At 40.3% G+C, this 22,085-nt stretch overlaps 1 protein-coding gene across 4 annotated transcripts in view; it reads left to right on the forward strand.

Annotated features, from left to right (window-relative positions):
- Positions 1–22,085, forward strand: part of ITSN1 (intersectin 1) — a 219,826-nt gene that overhangs the window by 82,861 nt on the left and 114,880 nt on the right. For all 4 annotated transcript variants that reach the window (XM_047874631.1, XM_047874628.1, XM_047874630.1 and 1 more), the window contains exons 5-10: positions 9–169; positions 7,636–7,815; positions 9,535–9,631; positions 12,231–12,331; positions 18,806–18,869; positions 21,539–21,676. In XM_047874631.1, the coding sequence (XP_047730587.1) occupies positions 9–169; positions 7,636–7,815; positions 9,535–9,631; positions 12,231–12,331; positions 18,806–18,869; positions 21,539–21,676 (741 nt within the window). The remainder of the gene's footprint in view (positions 1–8; positions 170–7,635; positions 7,816–9,534; positions 9,632–12,230; positions 12,332–18,805; positions 18,870–21,538; positions 21,677–22,085) is intronic.

Raw genomic sequence — 22,085 nt, forward strand, 5'->3', positions numbered from 1 at the left:
GTTTGCAGGGCGCTAGCTGATATGAACAATGACGGGCGAATGGATCAAGTGGAGTTTTCCATAGCTATGAAACTTATCAAACTGAAACTACAAGGGTACCAACTCCCTTCCACACTTCCCCCTGTCATGAAACAGCAGCCGGTCGCTATTTCTAGTGCACCAGCCTTTGGTAAGTCTGAAAAGGACTTGGTTCCTATATTTCATTGTATATTTTAAAAATAAATATTTCCCTTTTTTCCCCTTTTCAGTTTGTAGCCTTGTGAAATTCTAGGAGGCTATTCTGTCTGAAAAGTGATGGTCCTGTGCAGGCAGATGGTGCTGGAAGAGAAGAAGCATGTTCACATTCACACCCTAGGATGTGTTAAAGAACAGAAGTTCAGCTGAGTAAATTTGAAGACATCATGGGCTTTATTAAGTGGTTCATGTGTGGGGCAGCACTCATGTAGCAAGTAGAGGGGAAGGAAGGAGGGTGGGGCAAGACAGTTGTTGGCACAAGAAAAGAAAAGATTGTATCTGGCAAGATCACTTTCCCTTGAGTCGAAGGCCAGGGGGTCTTATCAGGTCAATTATCTCATTCATCTTCCTTTGGGTGATGGACAGGGCCCATGGGACAGATGACCTCATTGATTCTGATCAGAAGATTCTGGACTGATGGGTTAAGACTACGTTTCTGGGGCAGTTTCAGTCTGCCATTAGGTTGGGTTTTAAGCCCCAGATTTGGTGACTTGGCCTAAGTGACACCATTTGGGTCTTGTGGTTTTCTTTCTAACAGATGCTAGTAATCAAAATGAAAGCAAAGCTACAGAATGTCAAGGTAAAAAGAATAAACTTGCAGTCTGCTATCGCATCTTCTGCCTTTTTATTGCTCTTCATTCTTGACCCTTCACAATGCCACATGCTTCCTGTTGGCTTTCTGTTTCCATAACATTTTGATTTTCCCCTGTGCATAAACAGCTCCCTTGGATTATGGTATCTAGCAGTGTGTTTTTAAATTCATGGTATTGAGACAATTGGCCACATTTAGAACAAAATGAAGCAGGAAACAAATAAACATTATGTCAGTTAAAAACACAATTCCATAAAACGATACCCTTTAGCCATATATTTTTCTTTCTTTTTTTTTTTAATTTTTTTTAACGTTTATTCATTTTTGAGAGACAGGGAGAGACAGAGCATGAGCAGGGGAGGGGCAGAGAGAAAGGGAGACACAGAATCTGAAGCAGCTCCAGGCTCCGAGCTGTGAGCACAGAGCCGGACGCGGGGCTCAAACCCACGAGCTGTGAGATCATGACCTGAGCCGAAGTCGGACGCTCAACCGACTGAGCCACCCAGGCGCCCCTATATATTTTTCTTAAAACCGAATCAGTAATTAGTTGACTAAGATCACCAACAGTCCTGATTTCTTCTCTGTTCTCACCTTAGACTTTAATTTATTTACATTGATTTAAAGATTGCAGTAATCAGATCTAAAATCTGACTCATGAGAAAGTTCTTAGTTTAAACAAAACACAAAAATTGTGGCTAGGGTTTCCCTTTCTTCCTCCTGATATATCTGATAGCAGGCGATAGGTGAAATAGGTTTGGGAGGGAGCAATCAATAGTAAGGCAGGTTGTCTCTGATACAGTTAATGATAAGCTGAGATAAATAAATGTTGTGGCTTTGCTTAATAGATTTGCCATTAAAAACACCTCTGAGCGTTGCCTTTCTCTTGAGGTTTAGCCACAAGACTGGTGGCTATAAGGCAAAAGGTGCAGGTCAAGCAAACAGGATAGCGATCCAAGGGAAGAAGGGAAAACTCAGGAAATCACACAGGAGCAAAGGCTAGGAAGAGCAGGGGTGAAGAGTATGGTCAGCTCATAGTGCCCGGGGTCCTTGGTCTTGTCCATTGTGTTCCCAGTCCTGATCCCTTAGTTAGCTGGCTTCTTTCAGTGGAAGTGGCTCTGAATCTCATGAAGGTCCCTGTAGCCAATGCTTGGTCAGGACCCATGGGTTAAAACAGCTAAAAGGTGTTTGGTTGTCTTTTGGCCTCCCTTCTGGGGCTGCAAGAAGAAACCTCAGAGGGGAGGAAGAGTCAAATAACCAGAGGCATCCCATTTCCTCTTTTTCCCTCAAACCCGGGGTCAGTAATTCTTCCTCTAACATTTAATATGTCTTCTCTTGTTCCATTCTGCAGCAGGACTTTCAACTCTAGAGACATTGCTGATTTATTCCCACAAGGTTGCGGCCTCTCTGCCCAGGCGGTTTTACCGTCACCTAAGTAACCTGTCACTGCCTCTGAGGGCACCTGGGATCTCTGAGCTGCCATTCCCCAGTCCTGAGCTCTTCCCCTAGGCTTCCCCACTGCCTTTCCTTCCCTCCTTCCCATCACACCAGCATCCTCGGGAAATTAGTGTCAAGAAAGGAATCACCAGGGAATATCAGAACATGAGAGAAGTTAAAAGTACATTGTGCCCTAACCAGGTTTGCCCAGGTTAACTCAAAGATCTGACCTTTGCTAGTCTTTCTAGTTCCACCTCTCAGCTTGACCCCAGGTAATTTTTTTTTTTTTTTAATAGTTCTTACATGGCTACTTTTGAGAAGAAAATAATTTGTTACTACTATCATTATTTTCTAATTAATATTAAAAATTATCTGACCATGCATTTCCTACCACTTACATATTATACTTTCGCGTGTATTTTATTTGGTCACAACAATAACCCTAAAATACACAGAAATTATTAGGCCTGGTATGAGAGAATTAAGATTCTACGAAGGTGAACAGTTTGCTTAAGAACATATTTCTAGAAAGGGAGGTAGAACCTGTCCAAACATACAGTTTTTCCCTATTTACCTTCCCACTGTCATTATCACCAAACCATATGGGTGGCATGGAACGTAACTGTTCCTGGGTTCATTGTCTGCGTGGGTGCTAAGACACATGTTAACATGTGGAACTGAGGCCAACTAGGGGTTGATCAACTCCCCTATGTGAAGGAGAGGAAATGGGGTACAGTGATACTGTGACTTGCTTAAGGACAGCCAGCTATATTCCAGGAAATTCTGTGAGTGTTCCTGGTATCTTCCCTCAGTGTGTTTGCACACAGCAGAATTCTTCTTTGACTCTGAATCCAACTGTTTCAGGGAGGGGTTATTTGTCTTTTGCTTGTTTATTTGCCAGATCCCATGGTTTTATTAGATCAAACCATTATTTTTAAACCCCAACTGTGTGTCCCTAGTTGCTAGGAACATGTTGGTGAACAAGATATCATGGCTCCTGCTGCTTTGAAGCTTCTCATGAAGCTGGAGAATTTGAAGCTTCTCATGAAGCTGGAGAAAGCAAGCATATGGGTGAATTATTTCAGGGCAAGATAAAAGCAATCAGTTCTGTACAACAGGGTAATAGGATAGAGATGCTGACGGGACAGGTTGAGCAGGGCAGAATTCTCTGAAAAGAGATGACTTTGAGCTGAATTAGAGATGAGAGCCATGTGAAGGAAGACCTAGGAGAGAACGTTCCAAGCAAAAGGAATAGCAGTTGCAAAGGTCCTAAGGCAAAAATGAAGCTGTTTATGTGCAAGAAACAGAAATGAGAGCACTGTAGCTGAGGTATTGGTGGGCCTTCAGGTCAGGGAGGTAAGGCAAGAGCCAGATGGTTTAGGGCCTAATAAAACCACTAATGAGTGAGAATCTTTTTTTCTTTCTTTTTTAAAAGTTTAGTTATTTTGAAAGAGAGAGCGAGCACAAGCTGGGGAGGGACAGAGAGAGGGGGAGACAGAATCCCAAGTAGGTTCCATGCTATTAGCATAGAGCCCCATGCTCACAAACTGTGAGATCATGAACTGAGCCACCAACTGCGCCACCCAGGCTCCCCTATAATTTTTTTTTTTCCTAAATGCAGTGAAAAGCTACAGAGAGCTTATGGGTAAGAGAGTACATGGTTGGTAGACATTTAATTTTTTTTTATAACATTTATTTTTGAGAGACAGAGCATGAGCAGGGGAGGGGCAGAGAGAGGGGGAGACACAGAATCTGAAGCAGGCTCTGAGCTCTGAGCTGTCAGCATAGAGCCTGACGCAGGGCTTGAACTCACAAACCACCAGATCATGACCTGAGCTGAAGTCAGACGCTCAACCGACTGAGCCACCCAGGCACCCCGTGGTCGACAGACATTTAGAAAAAATAATCTGTGTTTTCTGAAGACTGGACTGCAAGGGGACAAGAGTAGAATCAGGGAAGTCAGTAAGGGGGTTTTTGCCATGGGCAAGAGGTAGTGGGGATTTAGATCTGGGTGTTAATAATCAATGTGGAAGAAAAATAAATCAAATCTTGGTAATGTTAAGTGTGAGGGGCCTAGTGCATTTGCAAGGAGGCAGATGAATCCATGGGTCTGGAACTCAGAAGAAGGATCTATCAGCTCTGGGAGAATTTGAGTATGGATGGCATTGAAATCCCTGGCATTGGATAAAATACCCTAGAATGTGCAACTAGAGTAGGCAGGAGACCTGGGAGCAGGCCTTGCTGTGCTGTGACATTTAAGGGTGTAGTAAAAGGGAAGAAGCCAGGAGTGAAATAGGAGAAGGTTGTTGTCCCATTAGCCAAGAAAGCGTTTTTCAAGGAGGCAGAGCTCCCTTGTTGGATTTGCTTCTGAGAGATTGAGTAATAGGACAGAAAAATGATTGGATTTTACAAGATGGATTTGTATATGACCTTGAAAAGCAGTTTCATTGGAGTGGTAGAGACTCAAGCCTGATTGAAGGCTTGGAAAAGGGGAGAGTGCTACTGGAAAGGAGAGAGAAAGCTGGAGGAGCATGTCAGCTGAAGGCTGGTGTGTTTAGGATGAGGAGTGCTCCTGCATTTTTAGAGAAGTGAGGGAAAACCCAGTGGTTGAGGAGAGATGGGAAAATTTCAGGAATTAAAATTTAGCAGAGTCCAGAGAAATGATATCTAAAACACAGCCTCCAGTAGATGGATTTCTTTAGAAATATTTAGAAAATGTTCATTCAGAAAAGGTAGTCAACTGGTAAAAGGATGTTAGTCTTTGTAGTGGTTATTTAAAAGCTGGCGGAATAAGGCTTCCTCATGGGACAAGTCCCTACCCTGAGGAGAAATGACTGGGAGTCGAATCCAAATTGAGCAGGGCGGCAACACAGACACGAAAGAAGGAGAAGGTCCAGACCAACGTGGAGGTGGAGGACAGAGGCTGGAAATCCCAGGAAGCAAGGCTCACATAAAAATGAGCCACAGGCAGTATCAGGCAAGGTCAAATCCCACACAAAGTTATTATTAGGAAAAGGAGAATAAAGAGCTGAATAACAGCTCTGTGGACAATGAGGGCATCCCAGGAACCTACAATTTCAAAACAAGCTGAAAAATACTAAGAAAATGACACAAGTCGTGAAAGACCAACACAATCAGAATTTAAAATTTTTTTTTTCAACATTTTTATTTATTTTTGGGACAGAGAGAGACAGAGCATGAACGGGGGAGGGGCAGAGAGAGAGGGAGACACAGAATCGGAAACAGGCTCCAGGCTCCGAGCCATCAGCCCAGAGCCTGACGCGGGGCTCGAACTCCCGGACCGTGAGATCGTGACCTGGCTGAAGTCGGACGCTTAACCGACTGCGCCACCCAGGCGCCCCCACAATCAGAATTTTAAAGCCTCGGAAATAAGGCGACAGAACTCAGAAAAGAATGAGAAATAAAAGAAAAAGTCATTTCAGAACTGAAGACAAACCAGAAGCAGCACAAGAGATGCTATCAGAAGAGAAACAAGGTAAAAAGAGGAAGATTTCAAACATTAAGAAGAAATGCACAAGATATAAAAAGGATTTGAGAAAAAGTGACCGATATTGAAGGCAAAGGAAAGTGAATGTATGGTAGTTGGGAGTACCTGAAGAAGGAAACCAAAGCAAGGAAAGAGAACAAATGGTAAAGACTAGTTTAAGACAACTTGCTGGAAATAAAAGATTTGACACTTTATTGGAAAGAAGATATCGTATGCTTGAGAATGTCAACCTGGAGAAACCAACACGAAGATAAATTCTACAAAAACAAAAAATTATTTGGGTATACAGCAAAAGAAAGCACATGACTTACAAGAGGAAGAAAATTAGAATGTCTTCAGACTTCTCTATAGCAGTGCTTGATGCCAGAAAAAAACGGAGTAATGTATTTAGGATTATGGAGGAAAGACAAAGCCAAGAATTTTGCGTCCAGAAAAACCATGCCACCAAATTTTCCAACTCTCCAGACACTAACTTATTTTTTTATGATTAATTCTGGTGGTAACTACTGGAATTAGAGTCAGATTCTAAGGGTTGAAGGGCCCAGTCCCACAAGGCTGCCCTCACTTCAGACTTGAGTCACAAGCCCTCAGTCGCTAGGGTACCCATACTTCTGTCTGACTTGACTACAAAGTCAGAGGCTCCCACACACCCTTCTTCCCCTTTCTGAATTTGCTAGAACAGCTCACAAAACTCAGAGAAACATTTACTTAGGTTTACTAGTTTGTTATAAAGTATATGACAAAGGATACATACAGATGAACAGGCAGATGAAGGGGTGTATAAGGGCGAGGCCCAGAAGGGTCCTGTGTGTAAGTGCTTCTGTCCTGACGGAGTTGGGGTGTGCCACCCTCCCAGCATGTGGATGTGTTTACCAGCCTGCAAGCTCTCCAAACCCTGTAATGTAGGAGTTTCTATGGAGGCCTCATTGCTATGGTGTGATTGATGACATCCTTGGCCATTGACTAGCTCAATCTCCAGCCCCTGTACCCTCCCCTGAGGTCTGTGTGGACGTGGGGAGGGGTGGGATGGGATTGAAAGTTGCAACCCTCTAACCATGCCTTGGTCTTTCCTGTGATCAGCTCCCATCCGGTAGGTATTCTGGGGGCCCCCAGCCACCAGTCATCTTATTTAAATACAAAAAGACTTCTGTCACTCCAGAGATTCCAGGGGTCTTAGAAGCTCTTGTGTCCAGGGACCAAGACCTAATACTGTGTAACAAAAGATGTTCCTATCAGTCAGGAAATCACAAGGGTTTTAGGAGCTCTGCCAGGAACCAGGGACAGACCAGATATATGTATCTTCTTATGACACAATATCACAAGTTCAGACAGAGAAAAAAGAAAGGAAACATTGATCATTTCTTCATTCTTTGGTTAGAATCCTCTAACCAAGAGAAACTCCCCCATGAAAATGTTTGGTTACTCTGAGGTTGAATATGTAAAGGAAAGGCAGGAGGATAAATGTTTGATTTCTTTTCCTCCTTTATACTAGTTTTCAAAATAAATTGATTACCTATGGTGACCAATTAGGATTTTTTTCAATATAATTATGAATTCATAAATTTAATTCCCTCTGTGGCTTTCATTCCATTGCAGTTATTATTCTTATTGACCCTCAACTTTGGCCAGTAGATGCCTTTTCAAGTTGGATCTTGTGCCCTTAGGATGTGATTGATTCTTGACATAATTTTTGGTACTCTCCAAAACAATTAATGTGAATTTATATTTTTTTTTCTGAATTTCCATTTTAAATGAAAATATGTTAGAGCTGGAAAGCAAGTTTCTTCTTCAAACACTCCTGGATTAATTGTCATTGAACGTGGAAAGGTGGTTCCATGTGACTTTTGCTGGGATTTCTTCTTCCTAGGAATAGGAGGCATCGCCAGCATGCCGCCACTCACAGCTGTTGCTCCGGTGCCAATGGGATCCATTCCAGTTGTGGGAATGTCTCCACCTCTAGTATCTTCTGTTCCTACAGCAGCAGTGCCTCCCCTGGCTAACGGGGCTCCCCCTGTTATACAACCTCTACCCGCATTTGCTCATCCTGGTATGTGACCTGCTGAATCCACAGACTGACTTTTTACAACTTGTGTTTTACTCTTTGCTCTTGTTAAATCTTCTGTCATCACTCTCTGATTACATTTGAATGGCATTTTATTCCAGAGGAAGAGATCTCCCTTTTTTTAAAATTTAATATCTCACTTTTTCCCAACACTGAATAGGATGTGTTAGGCTAGAGAGAGGTAACGGAGAATGAAATTATGGAGCTCTGGTACCATTATGGACAAAGGTGAACTCAACAGCTAAAACCAAGAGCATAATTTCCTTTCAAGGGCTTGACAGGAGCGACTCAAGTTCGATCAGTAGTAGTTGAACATTTTCTCTTCCCTTACTACTTTTTTTTTTTTTTTTTTTTGAGGAGGTGGAGTGAATCAGGAGGAAGGGGGAAGGAAGTTGATTAAATGGCTAAACACATTAAAGACGGAGTATTACCTGCTTCCTTCATTGATAGAAAGGATTAAAAAGTTCCTGCTGTAGTTAATTTCATTTGAGACTTTATTTGAAGTCTTTTTCCCTTTAGTGAAAAGAAAGCATAAATTGTAGATGTGGTCTACACATCTAATGAATTCTTATCCGGGGGTAAAGTATTTTTTTAAAAAAGTACTTGGGATATGTCTGTGTAATTTCAGTAGCGATGATGGCCTGGATTTTAGCCATGGGTAATGATTATGTTTGAATGGTTACTTCTCTGCCCAGTTCCCTGGATTTATTCCATCTGTCAAGATCTGTCTGTAAGTTATAGCTAAAGAATCTAAAGGCAGCACTTTTTTTTTTCTTTTTTTAAGATTTTCTTGTCCCATGTAGTTTACCTTTCATATGTGGCCATGGCTACAGACGTGATGGCGGCTGTAAAAGTTGTTGCAGTTACTTTTCAAGTAGCGTCTGTGAATGCATGTGCTCGGTCTTGTTTTCTTTTGGGCTTAATAGCAAATGTTGCAAGACAATAGGCCAGGAGGTGGGGAATGTGGCTGAGACTCAGCGTATTTTCCTGGCACCCAGCTAACCAGCCCTAATGGGAATCAGACACAAAGGCTGACCCTCCCTAGCATCCCATGTTATCTGGCCGCGACTGCAAGGCTGGGACCTTTTGTTTCTTTCATCTGGACCTAATACTTCTGCTCCTTTAGCACAGTTAAGAAAATGCCATCCTATGTATTTAAGCTGTTGCTTCTTTAACTATGGGAACAGATCCCGTAAGATGTGATACAGGGGCATCTGGGTGGCTAAGTCGGTTAAGCGGCCAACTCTTGGTTTTGGCTCATGATTTCACAGTTTGTGGGTTCAAGCCCTGCGTTGGGCTCTGCACTAGCATTGAGGAGCCTGCTTGGGATTTTCTCTCTGCCCCTCCCCTGCTTGTGTGCTCTCTCCTCTCTCTCTCTCTCTCTCTCTCTCTCTCTCTCTAAATAAATAAATAAATAAACAAACAAACAAACAAACATGTGATATGAAACTTTTAACAAAGAGTTATGGATTGTAAGCATTACTACTTAGCAAAGTGATTTTCAGTAGGAATGAGTAAATCTAGAAAAATTTTTGGCAAGGGGCAGGGAGTGAGGAGGAAGTCACTCTTTTTGAGTCCAGGGTAGTAAGGGAGGAATAATTTCTGCCTCAGATTTGGTGAGTATATATTTTAATTTTCACTAATAGGAAAATGTTTCTTTTCTTTGTAGGATTAAAATTATTCACCATTTATTTATTTTTACAGCAGCCACATTGCCAAAGAGCTCTTCCTTCAGTAGATCTGGTCCAGGGTCACAATTAAACACTAAATTACAGAAGGCACAGTCATTTGATGTGGCTAGGTAAGTGTGCTTGTTTCTAAACGGGCATTGGATTAAAGCCATTATCTGATTAACATCTAAAACTGAAAGTGAATTAACTATGTTCTTTATTGTCTTTTATTTTGTAGGATGCCAATAATTAGTTCTGGATAATGTTACTAGGTTTTATCACTTACATGTTGTAGAGATGACAAATAAAGAACATGACATTTCCTTTAAAAACCTTGGGTGTTCTTTTTTTAATAACAAAAACAAACAGCTACTAGTTTTACTAATGTTTAAAAATAATAAAATAGAACTCCAGGTAGGAGGGGGAAATTAACTCTTTTCTATTAACCCTTTACATATTTATAGAAAATTTTATATGAAGATTAGAGCCACAGTTGGCCTTATCTTTTATTCTATCTCAGATAATCTCATGGAATTTGCCCAAGATAACATAGCTCCTAAATGATAGAGCCCGGAGTTTAACTGAGTTCTTTCTGATTTTAAGGCATGAGTTCTTACCTGAAAGTTTGCTCTGAAAATCAGTTAATGGTGGTACACAGATACTTGTCTTCCGCTCGTTAAGGTTTTATTCCTAAGACTCAGGAACATTGCTGAACATCTACTTGCCAAACACCTTGTTAATCCCATTCCGTGCCCCCAACCACCTGCAGTAGATACTGGCTCAGAATTGTGAATTAGGAAATAAACCCAAAGAAGCCATCATCCTCACTTACAGTTTACATTTTACCACAAGGTAGAACTGAGATTTAAACTCAGGTGATCCAACACTGAATTCCCTATTTCTTAGTCTTTCTCCTATGCATGCTGAAGTTTTGAGTTTTCTGTGACTCTCCACAAGGGATTTTGAAATCTGCCTTAAAATTGATGTGTGACTGGGGCACCTGGGTGGTCGGTTCAGTTGGTTAAGCATCCCATGACTCTTGATTTTGCCTCAGGGCATGATCTCACGACTTGTGGGTTCAAGGCCCCCGACCCCCCACCCAGGCTCTGCCCTGATAGTGTGGAGCCTACTTGGGCTTTTCTCTCTCTCTGCCCCTCCCTCTCTCTCTCAATATAAATAAACAAACTTAAAAAGAAAACATTAAAAAATTGATTTGTGCCATAAGAATGAATAAGTAATCAGTATTAGCAAACAGTAATGTTATTAAGGCAACTGGTTGTGGGGGGGTCAGATTGGTAGTCATCTTTTCAGTAATTTCAATTTCCAGCAAATTTTTAGAACGTGGCATCTAATTTTTGGTTACCTGCTAATGAGTTTTTAGTCCCTTTAAGTTTTCAGGGAAGTCTCGGCATAAAACTATGACTTGGTAAGTGTAATCTGGGGCAGCTTCTGTGTGCAACACCCTATATTCCTGGGGTGCAGGAGAAAGATAATTAGCTTTTGACAAATAGGCAAGAGTTGGAATCAGCATAAATTAGTTAGTTTAAAATGAGAGGGCTGTTGCAGAAGTACTCACAGCAGAATCGACCTTGGTAAGTGTTTTTTATTAAGAAATTTATAATAGTTGAAAACGTGATTGTAATTAGGTACTCTTAAAGTGCTTGGGAGCCGTTTCCAATGCATTATGAAGTATATGTTGTTAAGTATAAGTGCATAGGTAACACATGTAAATGATGACTGAGAGGTTCAATTTATGATTAAAACTTTGCTTTTACATATGAGGAATAGATATCTTTGTTGAAATGAAAGGAAATTGCAAATGGGGTATTGGTTACAATCTGTTCTGGAAGTGAAATGCCATTGAGAGCTTAGCCATTGTGTTTAAATTGCCCTATTTAGACACCAGGCTCTTAACAAGCCATAGGTACCAATGTGATACTTAACGCGGGAACAACTCTGAGGACCTCGTCATTAAGGAGGTGTAGACCCAGTTGACTCCTGGCAGGGGTTTTCTTGGGCAGGACCTCTTCACTAAGGAGGTGTAGACCCAGTTGACTCCTGGCAGGGGTTTTCTTGGGTCAGGCTTGCTGCACATTGGCAAGAAAAGGTCAGCACTTGATTGCACTTAAAGAAAGCAAAGCCCCTTCCATTACCGCCCCACTGATTTGCCGTGACCCTGGAAATGTTCTGTTCTCTCTGGGCAACTCTCCATTTGTGGGAATTTAAACTTCCCAGAATGAAATGATTTCCCTTCATTAAGAACTATATCCTGTCTTTTGCTGAATAGAAAGTTACACATGTTAAAGAATTAATACCTTTAAAGGCAGCTACCTGTTTGCTAGCAGCATTGCTTTTTGAGCTGAAAGAGAACAGTTCTAGAAGTTAGGAAAAGCCTGGACATTTTTGTATCATTTTAGATCCAAAGAGTTCTTTCCGTATTTTGTAGAGGCTTCCAGTTATTAAATTGTGTGTATAACTTGGAACAGCCACTTACTCTATTGTGTTTACCCTTGAGTCTGGAAAAATAATGAGCATGTCTGTTTTGAGAGAAATGTTTACAACCTTAAAATATGGAAATACTCATTACAGAAAATTCAGAAGTAATGATTAGAAAGCTAATAAAATGTTAAAGCTGGTTTTCTCGGGAAGTTCGTAGTTTACTGGTGTTAAAAGAATGTAAATATGTTCTTCACTGTTCATCCTTTTACCCCCCCTTCCTCTTCCCCACAGTGCCCCTCCCGCGGCAGAATGGGCTGTCCCTCAGTCATCCAGACTGAAATACAGACAGTTATTCAATAGTCATGACAAAACTATGAGTGGACACTTAACAGGTATTTGCAAATGAGAATTAATTTTGTGAAATATGATTTTTATTCCAAATCCAAATTGCTTCCAGATGTTGGGCCAAAGATATTTTCCAAATGCCTTTCTCTATTTGCTTTTTTCTAAACAAGGTTTTCATTGTCCTTCTTATGTTAAGTTCTCATCTACTGATAATGCCACAGTGCCTAAGGCTTTGACCCCGTTGCTTCTTGGTAAATGGAACATAGACCAAGGATCTTTCTGCACAGTGGATCCCACCAGTACTCAAGTCAAAGCACTCTCGCACAGAAGCACTGCTGTAAACCAAAACTGGTTCAGGTTCTGAAGTTCAACTTAGTAGATGAACTTGAAACTGTCTACTCAAAGAGTCAGCATTCAAGGCAGTATGCAGGGTGGAAGTAAGTGGCTGGTGAGTTTGGCACCTGGCTCTGCCACTAACTAGCTGGAGGTCACTTTTTCCTATTTAGATCTCATTCCTTGTACAAGGGGCCAGAGTTAAGTTATATGAACTCCGTGGGTTTAAAGATAAAAAAAAGATTCTGTTATTTACATCAGAAGGATAGAAAGGATTTTAGGATACTCTCCAGAAGCCTCCAGGCTCCAAGCTGTTGGCACAGAACCTGACACAGGGCTCGAACCCACAGACCATGAGATCATGACCTGAGTCGAAGTCAGAAGCTTAATCAACTGAGCCACCCAGGGGTCCCTCCAGAAACGTTTCTAATGAGAGTTAAACACTTAAAATTGATTAGAGAATTATAAAGAAAATTGTAATTTTAATAAAGGAAAATAGAGACATCTGATACAAACTTTGAGAAAGAAAAAAATGTGACTGTCCTCTAACAAATACAGAAGGAAGGCGAGAGAGTTAATTTGCCTGAAGTAGAGACGCACTGGTATATAACACAAAATTTAAAGTTCTGATTCTATCTTACTATATTACAATTGCAATTTTTACTTCGAAAAGAAAAATTCATCTGTTAAAAAATTTCAGGGTTCAGTGAGATTTGGAAGGGTCTGATCTAATCTTGAGCCTTATCCCTCATAAAGTGTCTCACAGTTTTCTCAAATAAGGATATATTTATATCTGTGGGGGGGGGGGTGCAAATTGTAGTTAAACACAAATATTCTAAATGCCACGCTCACTCTCTGCTAAAACAGTACCTGTCATTTTTATACATGGCATGAGAAACCAGTCCAGCTCATCCAAGCACTGAAGGAATATTCAATAGTGATAGTTTTAAGTATAATGCAACGTGGTTTATTTCACGCCAGTGCTCCAAACAGACCCAGAACTGCATTGTCCGTAAATCTGAAAACAATTTTTCAAGGCATTGTTGGTGTATGTTGTGAATGAGTTAGGTAGTATTCAGATGTGACATTGATGTGGAAATTCTTTCTTGGGAGGATTTGCATTTTATGACTGAAGTGCGGTGTCTTCATTCCAAAGATGACGACCCAGTCACTCGAATATTTAGAACTTTTAATATCTGAGACAAACAGTAAAATTTGAAATATACGAGGAAGAGCAGATTTGTGTTAATGTTCATCTACATACTTACTACTGTCTTGTCCTGGAAAGAATTCATATTTATTTATTTATTTATTTATTTATTTATTTATTAAACAGTAAAATTTGAAATATACGGGGAAGAGCAGATTTGTGTTAATGTTCATCTACATACTTACTACTGTCTTATCCTGGAAAGAACTCTTATTTATTTATTTATTTATTTATTTATTTATTATTTAAACGTTTATTTATTTTTGAGACAGAGAGAGACAGAGCATGAATGGGGGAGGGTCAGAGAGAGGGAGACACAGAATCCGAAACAGGCTCCAGGCTCCAGCTGTCAGCACAGAGCCTGACGCGGGGCCCGAACCCACGGACCCCGAGATCATGATCTGAGGCTGAAGTTGGACGTTTAACCGACTGAGCCACCCAGGCGCCCCTGTCCTGGAAAGAATTTAAAATGGGAATTTTATCTTCAAGCTAGATCTTTGTATAGTCGTGTAAAATAGATTTATTACAGTAAACTTAAAAATAATAAGCGAAAGAAATTTGTTTTCCCTTTATGAGGAATCAATATAGGCTGTGTTTTAGACTAAATAAAACTGGATGGAAGCAGACCCGGTTTGTTGTGATGGGTGAAATACAAAGATAATTGTCATGATCACAGCTATGAAAATGATTTGAGTCCTGAACCCCAAAGCAGTTACTCGTTCAGTTTAAGGATAAGAAGACTATCAAGAAACTTGAGAAGAGGTCCCTGATCATAGAGGCCCAAATGAAATATATAATTTAATATTCTTAATCTCATGTTTTTCTTCTCTAGTAGTTTTGTTTTGTGTGTGTGGATTCTTGTTTTGAAGGAGTTAAAAAGCAATTTTACAACTTTCATGTAATTAGAATTTTTAAATCTAATGCAGTAGTTCTCAGCCTTGCAGTTGTGACATCCTAATGTTATGAACACCAGTTAAAGTATAGGATTTGTGGAAAATTTATGTTTTAATATTAATTAGAGTAGGATGTAGGTCATCCTTAGACCGTGACTTCCACCCGCTTGCATTCACCTGTGTTTTGGAGTGGAGTGGAATTATAGTTAGCACTCCCAGGAATTGTGCGTAACCTGCAGCTTAGCAGATCTGTGCTGTAGCCTGTGTTAATATACTGTTGTTAATGCCCATTGTTAATATACTGTTGTTGGTGGTTAGAGGGATTGCTGATTGCTGCTGTGTTTTATTTTCACATACTTCTTTTGGATCCTACCAATTTCTTTTCTTTTTTTTTTTTTAAGTGTTTATTTATTTTTGAGAGAGAGATTGACAGAGTGTGAGCAGGGGAAGGGCAGAGAGAGAGAGACAGAATCTGAAGCAGGCTCCAGGCTCTGAGCTGTCAGCGCAGAGCCTGATGCAGGGCTCGAACTCACAAACCGCGAGATCATGACCTGAGCTGAAGTCGGATGCTCAACCAACTGAGCCACCCAGGTGCCCCATGGATGCTACCAATTTCTGGCTACATCTGTAAGAGTATGTTGTGGGCATAAGAATGCCATTGATTGGTCCTAAGCAGAAGAAAGTGAGGCTGTCTGAGCTCATGATAGGAGCTTGTCCACCATGGGAAGTGAAGCTAATCTAGCAGTGGCACAATTTACCCCCCTGGGCTGATTTAGCTGATACACCTGCTGAGGTGGACACCCCCTTGTTCCTTCATAACTGGATGTGTATGCTATTACACGCTCTTAAAAGAGACAATCTTATAAAATAGAGAGGGCCCATTCTATAATTAAGTTTCTATATGTAGCTGTAGAATTCTGACAACTTCATCAATGCTAGCCTTCTCCTCAAAGAGGAATTTTCTTATCTTGCATTCTGAACCAATGAACGTGCTACTTGGTTGTTCCTATATTAATCACAAAAGCTAAAGTCTTAGTCATTGTTTGTGATAAATTAACTTCATTTAATTATCTGGGGCACCTGGGTGGCTCAGTCATTTAAACTTCGTTTCATTTCTCTGTCCTTTCCATGCATGCTTCCCTATGCAAACATGGATGCCCATGTAGGGTTTAGGAACTTGGGATTTCTGTTTATCCCCATAATGTTTCCATATAAGCCAGTACTACAAAACTGGTATCTTTTTATGGATGTAGGCTTCCACAGGATAGTTCTCTGTACTCAGAGTTCAATTTTATGCTGTTCTGTTATGATAAGAGGCCATCTTGGGTGTTGGTGGTCTATTTTGATGCTTCATAACCTTGTCTTAGGACATATAGAGTCAAGTATGAGAATCACAAAAGACAATTGTGGCCTTCTAGTATGGTATTTAACAAACTTTTTCTGTAAAGAGCAAAATCATAAACATGTTAGGCTTGCATTTTAGTCTGTCACAACTACTCAACTTTGCCATTGTAGTACAAAAGTAGCCATATTGCCATGCTTAAGTGAATGGGCATGGCAGTGTTTCAATAAAATTTTATTTACAAAAACAGATGGTGGACCAGATTTGGCCTGTGGGCTGTGGTTTACCAATCCCTGTTCTAGATCATTTCCCTCACTTCAGAGAGGAAGGAACTTCCTCTTAGAGAGTGAAAGTACTTTTGTTAATGTCATATGTCATTAGGGAGTAGGAAGAGTCAGGACTGGCATCCAAATCTCCTGATATCCGTCCAGGTCCAGGACCAGTTCTTTTTTTTTGGTTTATTATTCCATTTTTAAAATATAATTTATTGTCAGGTTGGCTAGCAGACAGTGTATACAGTGTGCTCTTGGTTTGGGGAGTAGATTCCTATGATTCATCGCTTACATACAACACCCATGCTCATCCCAAGTGCCCTCCTCAATGCCCATCACCCATTTTCCTCTCTTCCCCTCCCCACCTCCATCAACCCTCAGTATTGGGAGTAGGTGAAATACTAACTTACTTTTATATAGTTCTGAAGTGGAGAGGATTGTTACAAGCATAAATTAAAGCATTCACTAAAGTTTTGCAAATTTCATGTTCCAGCATGCTAAGTACAATATTAAAGACTAAACAAAATGATCAGTGTACTTTCCTCATATCCCACAGAACTTTTTAGAGCTTTCACATTAATTCAGTAAAGATTGCTTCTTAGATTGTATTCTTAGATACTCTCAGTACACGTGCACACACACATACACAAGCACGCGCGCACACACACACACACTCATCCAGCAGGAATGTGTACATCTGTTTTGCCAAAACTTAGAATGCTCACTATTCTAAAAAACAAGTGAAAAAAAGCCCCAAACTGAAAACTACCTGAATGCCCATCAACAGAATGATACATAGATTATTACATATTCACAAAATGATACACCACACAGCAGTTAGGGTTAATGTTCTGCAACGTTGAGTAAAATAGGCCAGACTTAACAAGGTCACACTTTAACTGTACTGTTAGAAGTTAGGCCTCACTTGGTCGAAGGGATGATTAGAAGGCGGCTGGAGAGGGCTTCTGGGGTGCTGTTTCATAATTGGGTATGGTTTACTTGGCCGTTTTGAATTTGGAAAATTAAGCTGTAAACCTGTGCACATGTAAAAATACATATGTATATGTTCATGTGTGCTTTTCTGCCTATATTTTATATGTAAATAAAAGAATATTGTCTGTAATATTAACTACCATTAAGTAAGCACTTTCTACGCGCTAGCATTATGCTAAGTTCCGTGTTATAGTTTCTTATTTGATGAAGCACGGTCTTGTAAATCTGAAAAGGACCTCTGAAATGAGAAAATTTGGTCCATGGGGCGCCTGGGTGGCTCAGTTGGTTACGCATCTGACTTGGGTTCAGATCATGACCTCACAGTTTGTGAGCTCGAGCTCACTGGGCTCTCTCCTGTCAGCACAGTGATCTCTGTCTCCCTCTCTCTCTGCCCCTCCCCCATTCTCAAAAATAAATAAATAAACATTTAAAAAAAAAAAAAAAAGAAAGCAAACTCAGTCCAATTAGTAAGGAAACTGCCTGCCGGTCCCAAGTCACATGGCAAGTTCTCGGGCACTTTGTGTGCTGACACATTGGGGTGATTCTCAGAGGTCTCTAACCACTATTGCTTGCTGTGTAAAAACACATCCATTTTTGTGGGTTTGATGAGGTGCCAATTTGAAAAATGAAATAGCTAAAAGCAAAAATCCATACACAGCAATCTTGCCAATATAATGGTTTAGAATTCCTTGGTCCGTTGTTGGTTGCCCTGGGACCACACCTTGTGAGTCAGTGATAGTAGAAGACATATTTGTCTCTCTCTCCCTAACACTGGTTTATTTTAACACTCAGAATTTCCCACTGTAGACTTCATCTGATATCTAAGGCTAGTTTCATGCCAGAGGTGCAGATATTTACAAGTATTTTAAGAAATGAGAACTGATTTTGAGAGCAGAGTTGGAATTCCGGGAATTCTTTATTGCTAACATCAGAAATGGTTGTGATATTAGACTTGAGCAAGTCACTTTTTTTTTTTTTTTTTAAGACTGTGTAATAAAATGGTTACAAGAGTTGTTCTCTCTAAGGTCCCTTCCTTCTCTAAGATTCTCTGAATCTTCTCTAAATGTGTCTGATAGTAGTCATGGTGGAGACAGCAGGCGGTGGGAGAAGATACTGAATTTAGAGGCCTTAAGTTTTGTAAATAAAAGCCTGCTACAAATAGAGATGGTAGTCTGGACAAAAGGGCAGGTTATATTTTGAAACTAATCTTTTACATACTCTTTTTTCATTAAGCATTGATTTAACAAGAATTTATTGAGTATGTTCCAGATGCTGTGCTGTGCTTTGTGTTTTTTCCCCTTTTCATTGGTGCTTAATTTCCTTTTGAAAAAGCCCCTTGGGTAATAGCAAATATTGTTCAAAGCACTGTGATTGCAAGAGATTGCAGAGTGCTTAAGTGCACAACACTGGTCTTCCTGGACAGTGAAGATTTGCTGATTCATCTTTATATTTTTTTTTCCCCCCCGGATTCTGTTTAGGTCCCCAAGCAAGAACTATTCTTATGCAATCAAGTTTACCACAGGCTCAGCTGGCTTCAATTTGGTAAGGAATGAAAAGTTCCTTGGTTTGTATAAAGTGGCTTACATTGGTATGGCTTAATGGGTCTTCAGATGGATACGATTATTTTATAGATGGGGACATAGGGATTGTGCTTAATTTTCCAATCAGCTGTGATGATTACCTCTCTTTTCCCCCTTTTTCATTTTGAAAAATACAAAAGCAGAGAGATTAATGAATGCTCAAGAACTCCTAACACAGTTTAAGTAAGTCTCAACTTGTGTCTGCCCTGGTTCTCCCCTCCTCCTTCCTGGTTATTTTAAGTCAGATCTCAGTGATTATATCATTTTCATCTGCAGATATTTCAGCCTGTATCTCCAAAAGGGATTTTTTTTTAAGAGGACCATAATATCAGTAGTCGAATAAAAAATTTTCAGTAGTAATTCTTATTAAGTTAATCAGGTAGTGTTCAAATTCCTTAGGTTGACTTGTGTTTTTTTTGTAGTTGATTGGTTCAAACCAGATGTAAATAAATCTATATTTTGCATCAACTCATTGACACGTTTAAGTGTTCTAAAAACTTCCCTTTGTTCTCCACCCTCACCCCCCAAAAGAAAAACCCGGATATTTTGTCCTATAGTTTCTCCAGTCTAACTTCTGATGGTTGCATCCTTGTGTTAATTTATTCCTGTGAGTAGATTGGTCATTGGGTCTAGAGCAAGGTTTCTCCACTTAACACTGTTGGCCATTTGGGCCCCATACTTTTTTGTTGTCGGGGGCTGTTCTGTGTATTATAGGTTGTTCAGTAGCCTCTCTGGTCTCTACCTACTAGATGCCAGTAACATGACCCCCATCCCCAGGTGTGACAAAGATGTCTCCATATACTGACAAGTGTCCCTGGGATACAAAATCATCCCACTCATGAGAACCACTCATCAAATTCAAGTTTGATTTTTTTTTTTTTTTTTTTTTTTTTTTTTTTGCAAGACTACATGAGAGAGATTACTGTGTACTTCCACTGGGGGGAGGAGGGAGGGCACATAAATGTCTCTGGCTATTTTGTAATGATTTTTAATAGCTTGAGTTGCTTTAATTGCTTACATGCGAGGTTCATGATTTTGCCGTAGGGCCCATTGATATGGTTGCTTCATAAGTGGTCACGCTCTAGTGCTAGTCCCTTCACCCATCCTGGTTCCTTCTGCTCTGTGTTAAAGGATCTTCCTTTTGCAATCGAATAATAATAGACCAGTTAATAAACACAATAGACCAGTTAATATGACACATCCAGATCTCTTTAAGTCTGGGTATGTGCCAGTATCCTAGGGCCCTCTGAAATACAAACTTGAGATCTAACATTTATGGAGGTTGACTGGCAGTTTATTAGGTATGTTTGTGACACTGGAATATATTGAAATGCTTAAGTTTCTCACTTATAACCTGCTCTCTCTGAAAAAAATACTTGAGACTTATCCTGCTAGAGTGTTATTATATTCCCTTTCTATACAACAAAAAGGTATTTTAATTAAATGTTTACAGCGATTATTTAGGCAAGTAGCGGGGGGAAAAAGAACTCCACTGCCTTCTAATTGAATTTACCCAGGAGTGGCTGGTGATGGGGCATGGGAAGGAGGAGAGGATAAGAAAGACCTGGCAGGAGCCTGGCATCTGGAAATTACAAAGCTAGAGGGACAGAAAAGAGATCAGTGGCTGCCAGGGGCTGTGGGCAAGGCAAGGGGGTGACTGAGAGACTTGGGGGAATTTTGGGTGGTGATGGAACTATTGCGTGTGGTGTGATACACAACTGACTGAATTCAGTTACACAACTGAATCTGTCAAAACTTGCAGAACTGTGCTCTAGAAAGGGCGAATGTCACTGCATGGACATTATACCTTAAAACTGAAAACCAAAACGGCGTATGCCACCTAAGGAAGTTTTAGACTTAAGAGGAGTTTCTTGATTTATGGCCTCAGCAGAGCCGGTTTCCCAATGCAGTATCTGTCCTGTTCTCATTCTGGTGAACAGCTTTGTTGTCTGGCATCCTCTTTTGGTGTTGTTAAGTGAAATCACATTCTTGGACTTGCTGGAAAAATCTGTTCACTGTCATTAACTATTAGGGCATGTTGATTATGGGGAATGGTGGCCATTGATCTTGAGATTAAGGAGCAGCAAACACCTTGATTCTGAGGCAGAAGGCCATAAGGATCCACCCTTGTAGGTCTAGGTCAACCACAGGCCAACTAACCTAAATGGGTGGAACCTGGCCTGCATCTGTTTTTAGAAGGTTTTCCGCTCATTTATTTATGGATCGTCCACGGCTGCTTTCCTGCTGCAAGGGCAGAATTCAGTGTGATAGAGACCGTGTCTTGGAAAGCTTAAATGTTTACTATCTGACCTGATAGTTTGCCGAGCATAGTGTTTAAAGACACATAAAATGTGGGTATGATGCATTTTAAATGGGCTGGCAGGAATTGAGAAAAGCATAATTATAATCATAGTTAACATTTGCTGAATGCCATCCCAACTGTATGGATTGTCTCATTTTTATCTTTCCAACAGTATTATGAAATAGGCACTATTTTTATAAACCGACAAGGCATAGAGAGACTCAATTGGCCTAGAGTCAGAATAAGAAAACAGAACATTTCAATCACTCATGAATAGTAACAAGCATGCATTTTCGTGAAGTTAGAAAATAATTAACTTTTTTGAATAGGAATCTTTCTGACATTGATCAAGATGGAAAACTCACAGCAGAAGAATTTATCCTGGCTATGCACTTGATTGATGTAGCGATGTCTGGCCAACCACTGCCACCTGTCCTGCCTCCAGAGTACATTCCGCCTTCCTTTAGGTAAAGAACATTTGGCTCTTATAAGAAACTGTGTGTTTGGTATGTGAATTTCAAACTGGGCTTTGTTGGCTACGTGCATCTTTTGCTCATTTTTATTCCTGGTAAGTAAATGAAATATCCATGAAGTGAAGAAAATCTTATCTAGGCCCTGTGTTAATCTTGGACCTGTTCTTTTCTTTAAAGTATTTATAGTATATTAGTAAAATACCAAAAGAGGGATGATTTTTGTACCAATCTATATAGTCAAAGTTCAGCAAAAATGTTAGCAGTTAAAGTACAACTAAAATAACTTGTATGTAGACAACAAGGCAGGGAGGGATGCCTGGGTGGCTCAGTCAGTTAAGCATCCAACTCTTGATTTTGGCGCAGGTCATGATCTCATGGTTGTGGGATTGAGTCCCACATGAGG

This window comes from Prionailurus viverrinus, chromosome C2 (genome assembly GCF_022837055.1).
Source record: "Prionailurus viverrinus isolate Anna chromosome C2, UM_Priviv_1.0, whole genome shotgun sequence".
Lineage (NCBI taxonomy): Eukaryota > Metazoa > Chordata > Mammalia > Carnivora > Felidae > Prionailurus > Prionailurus viverrinus.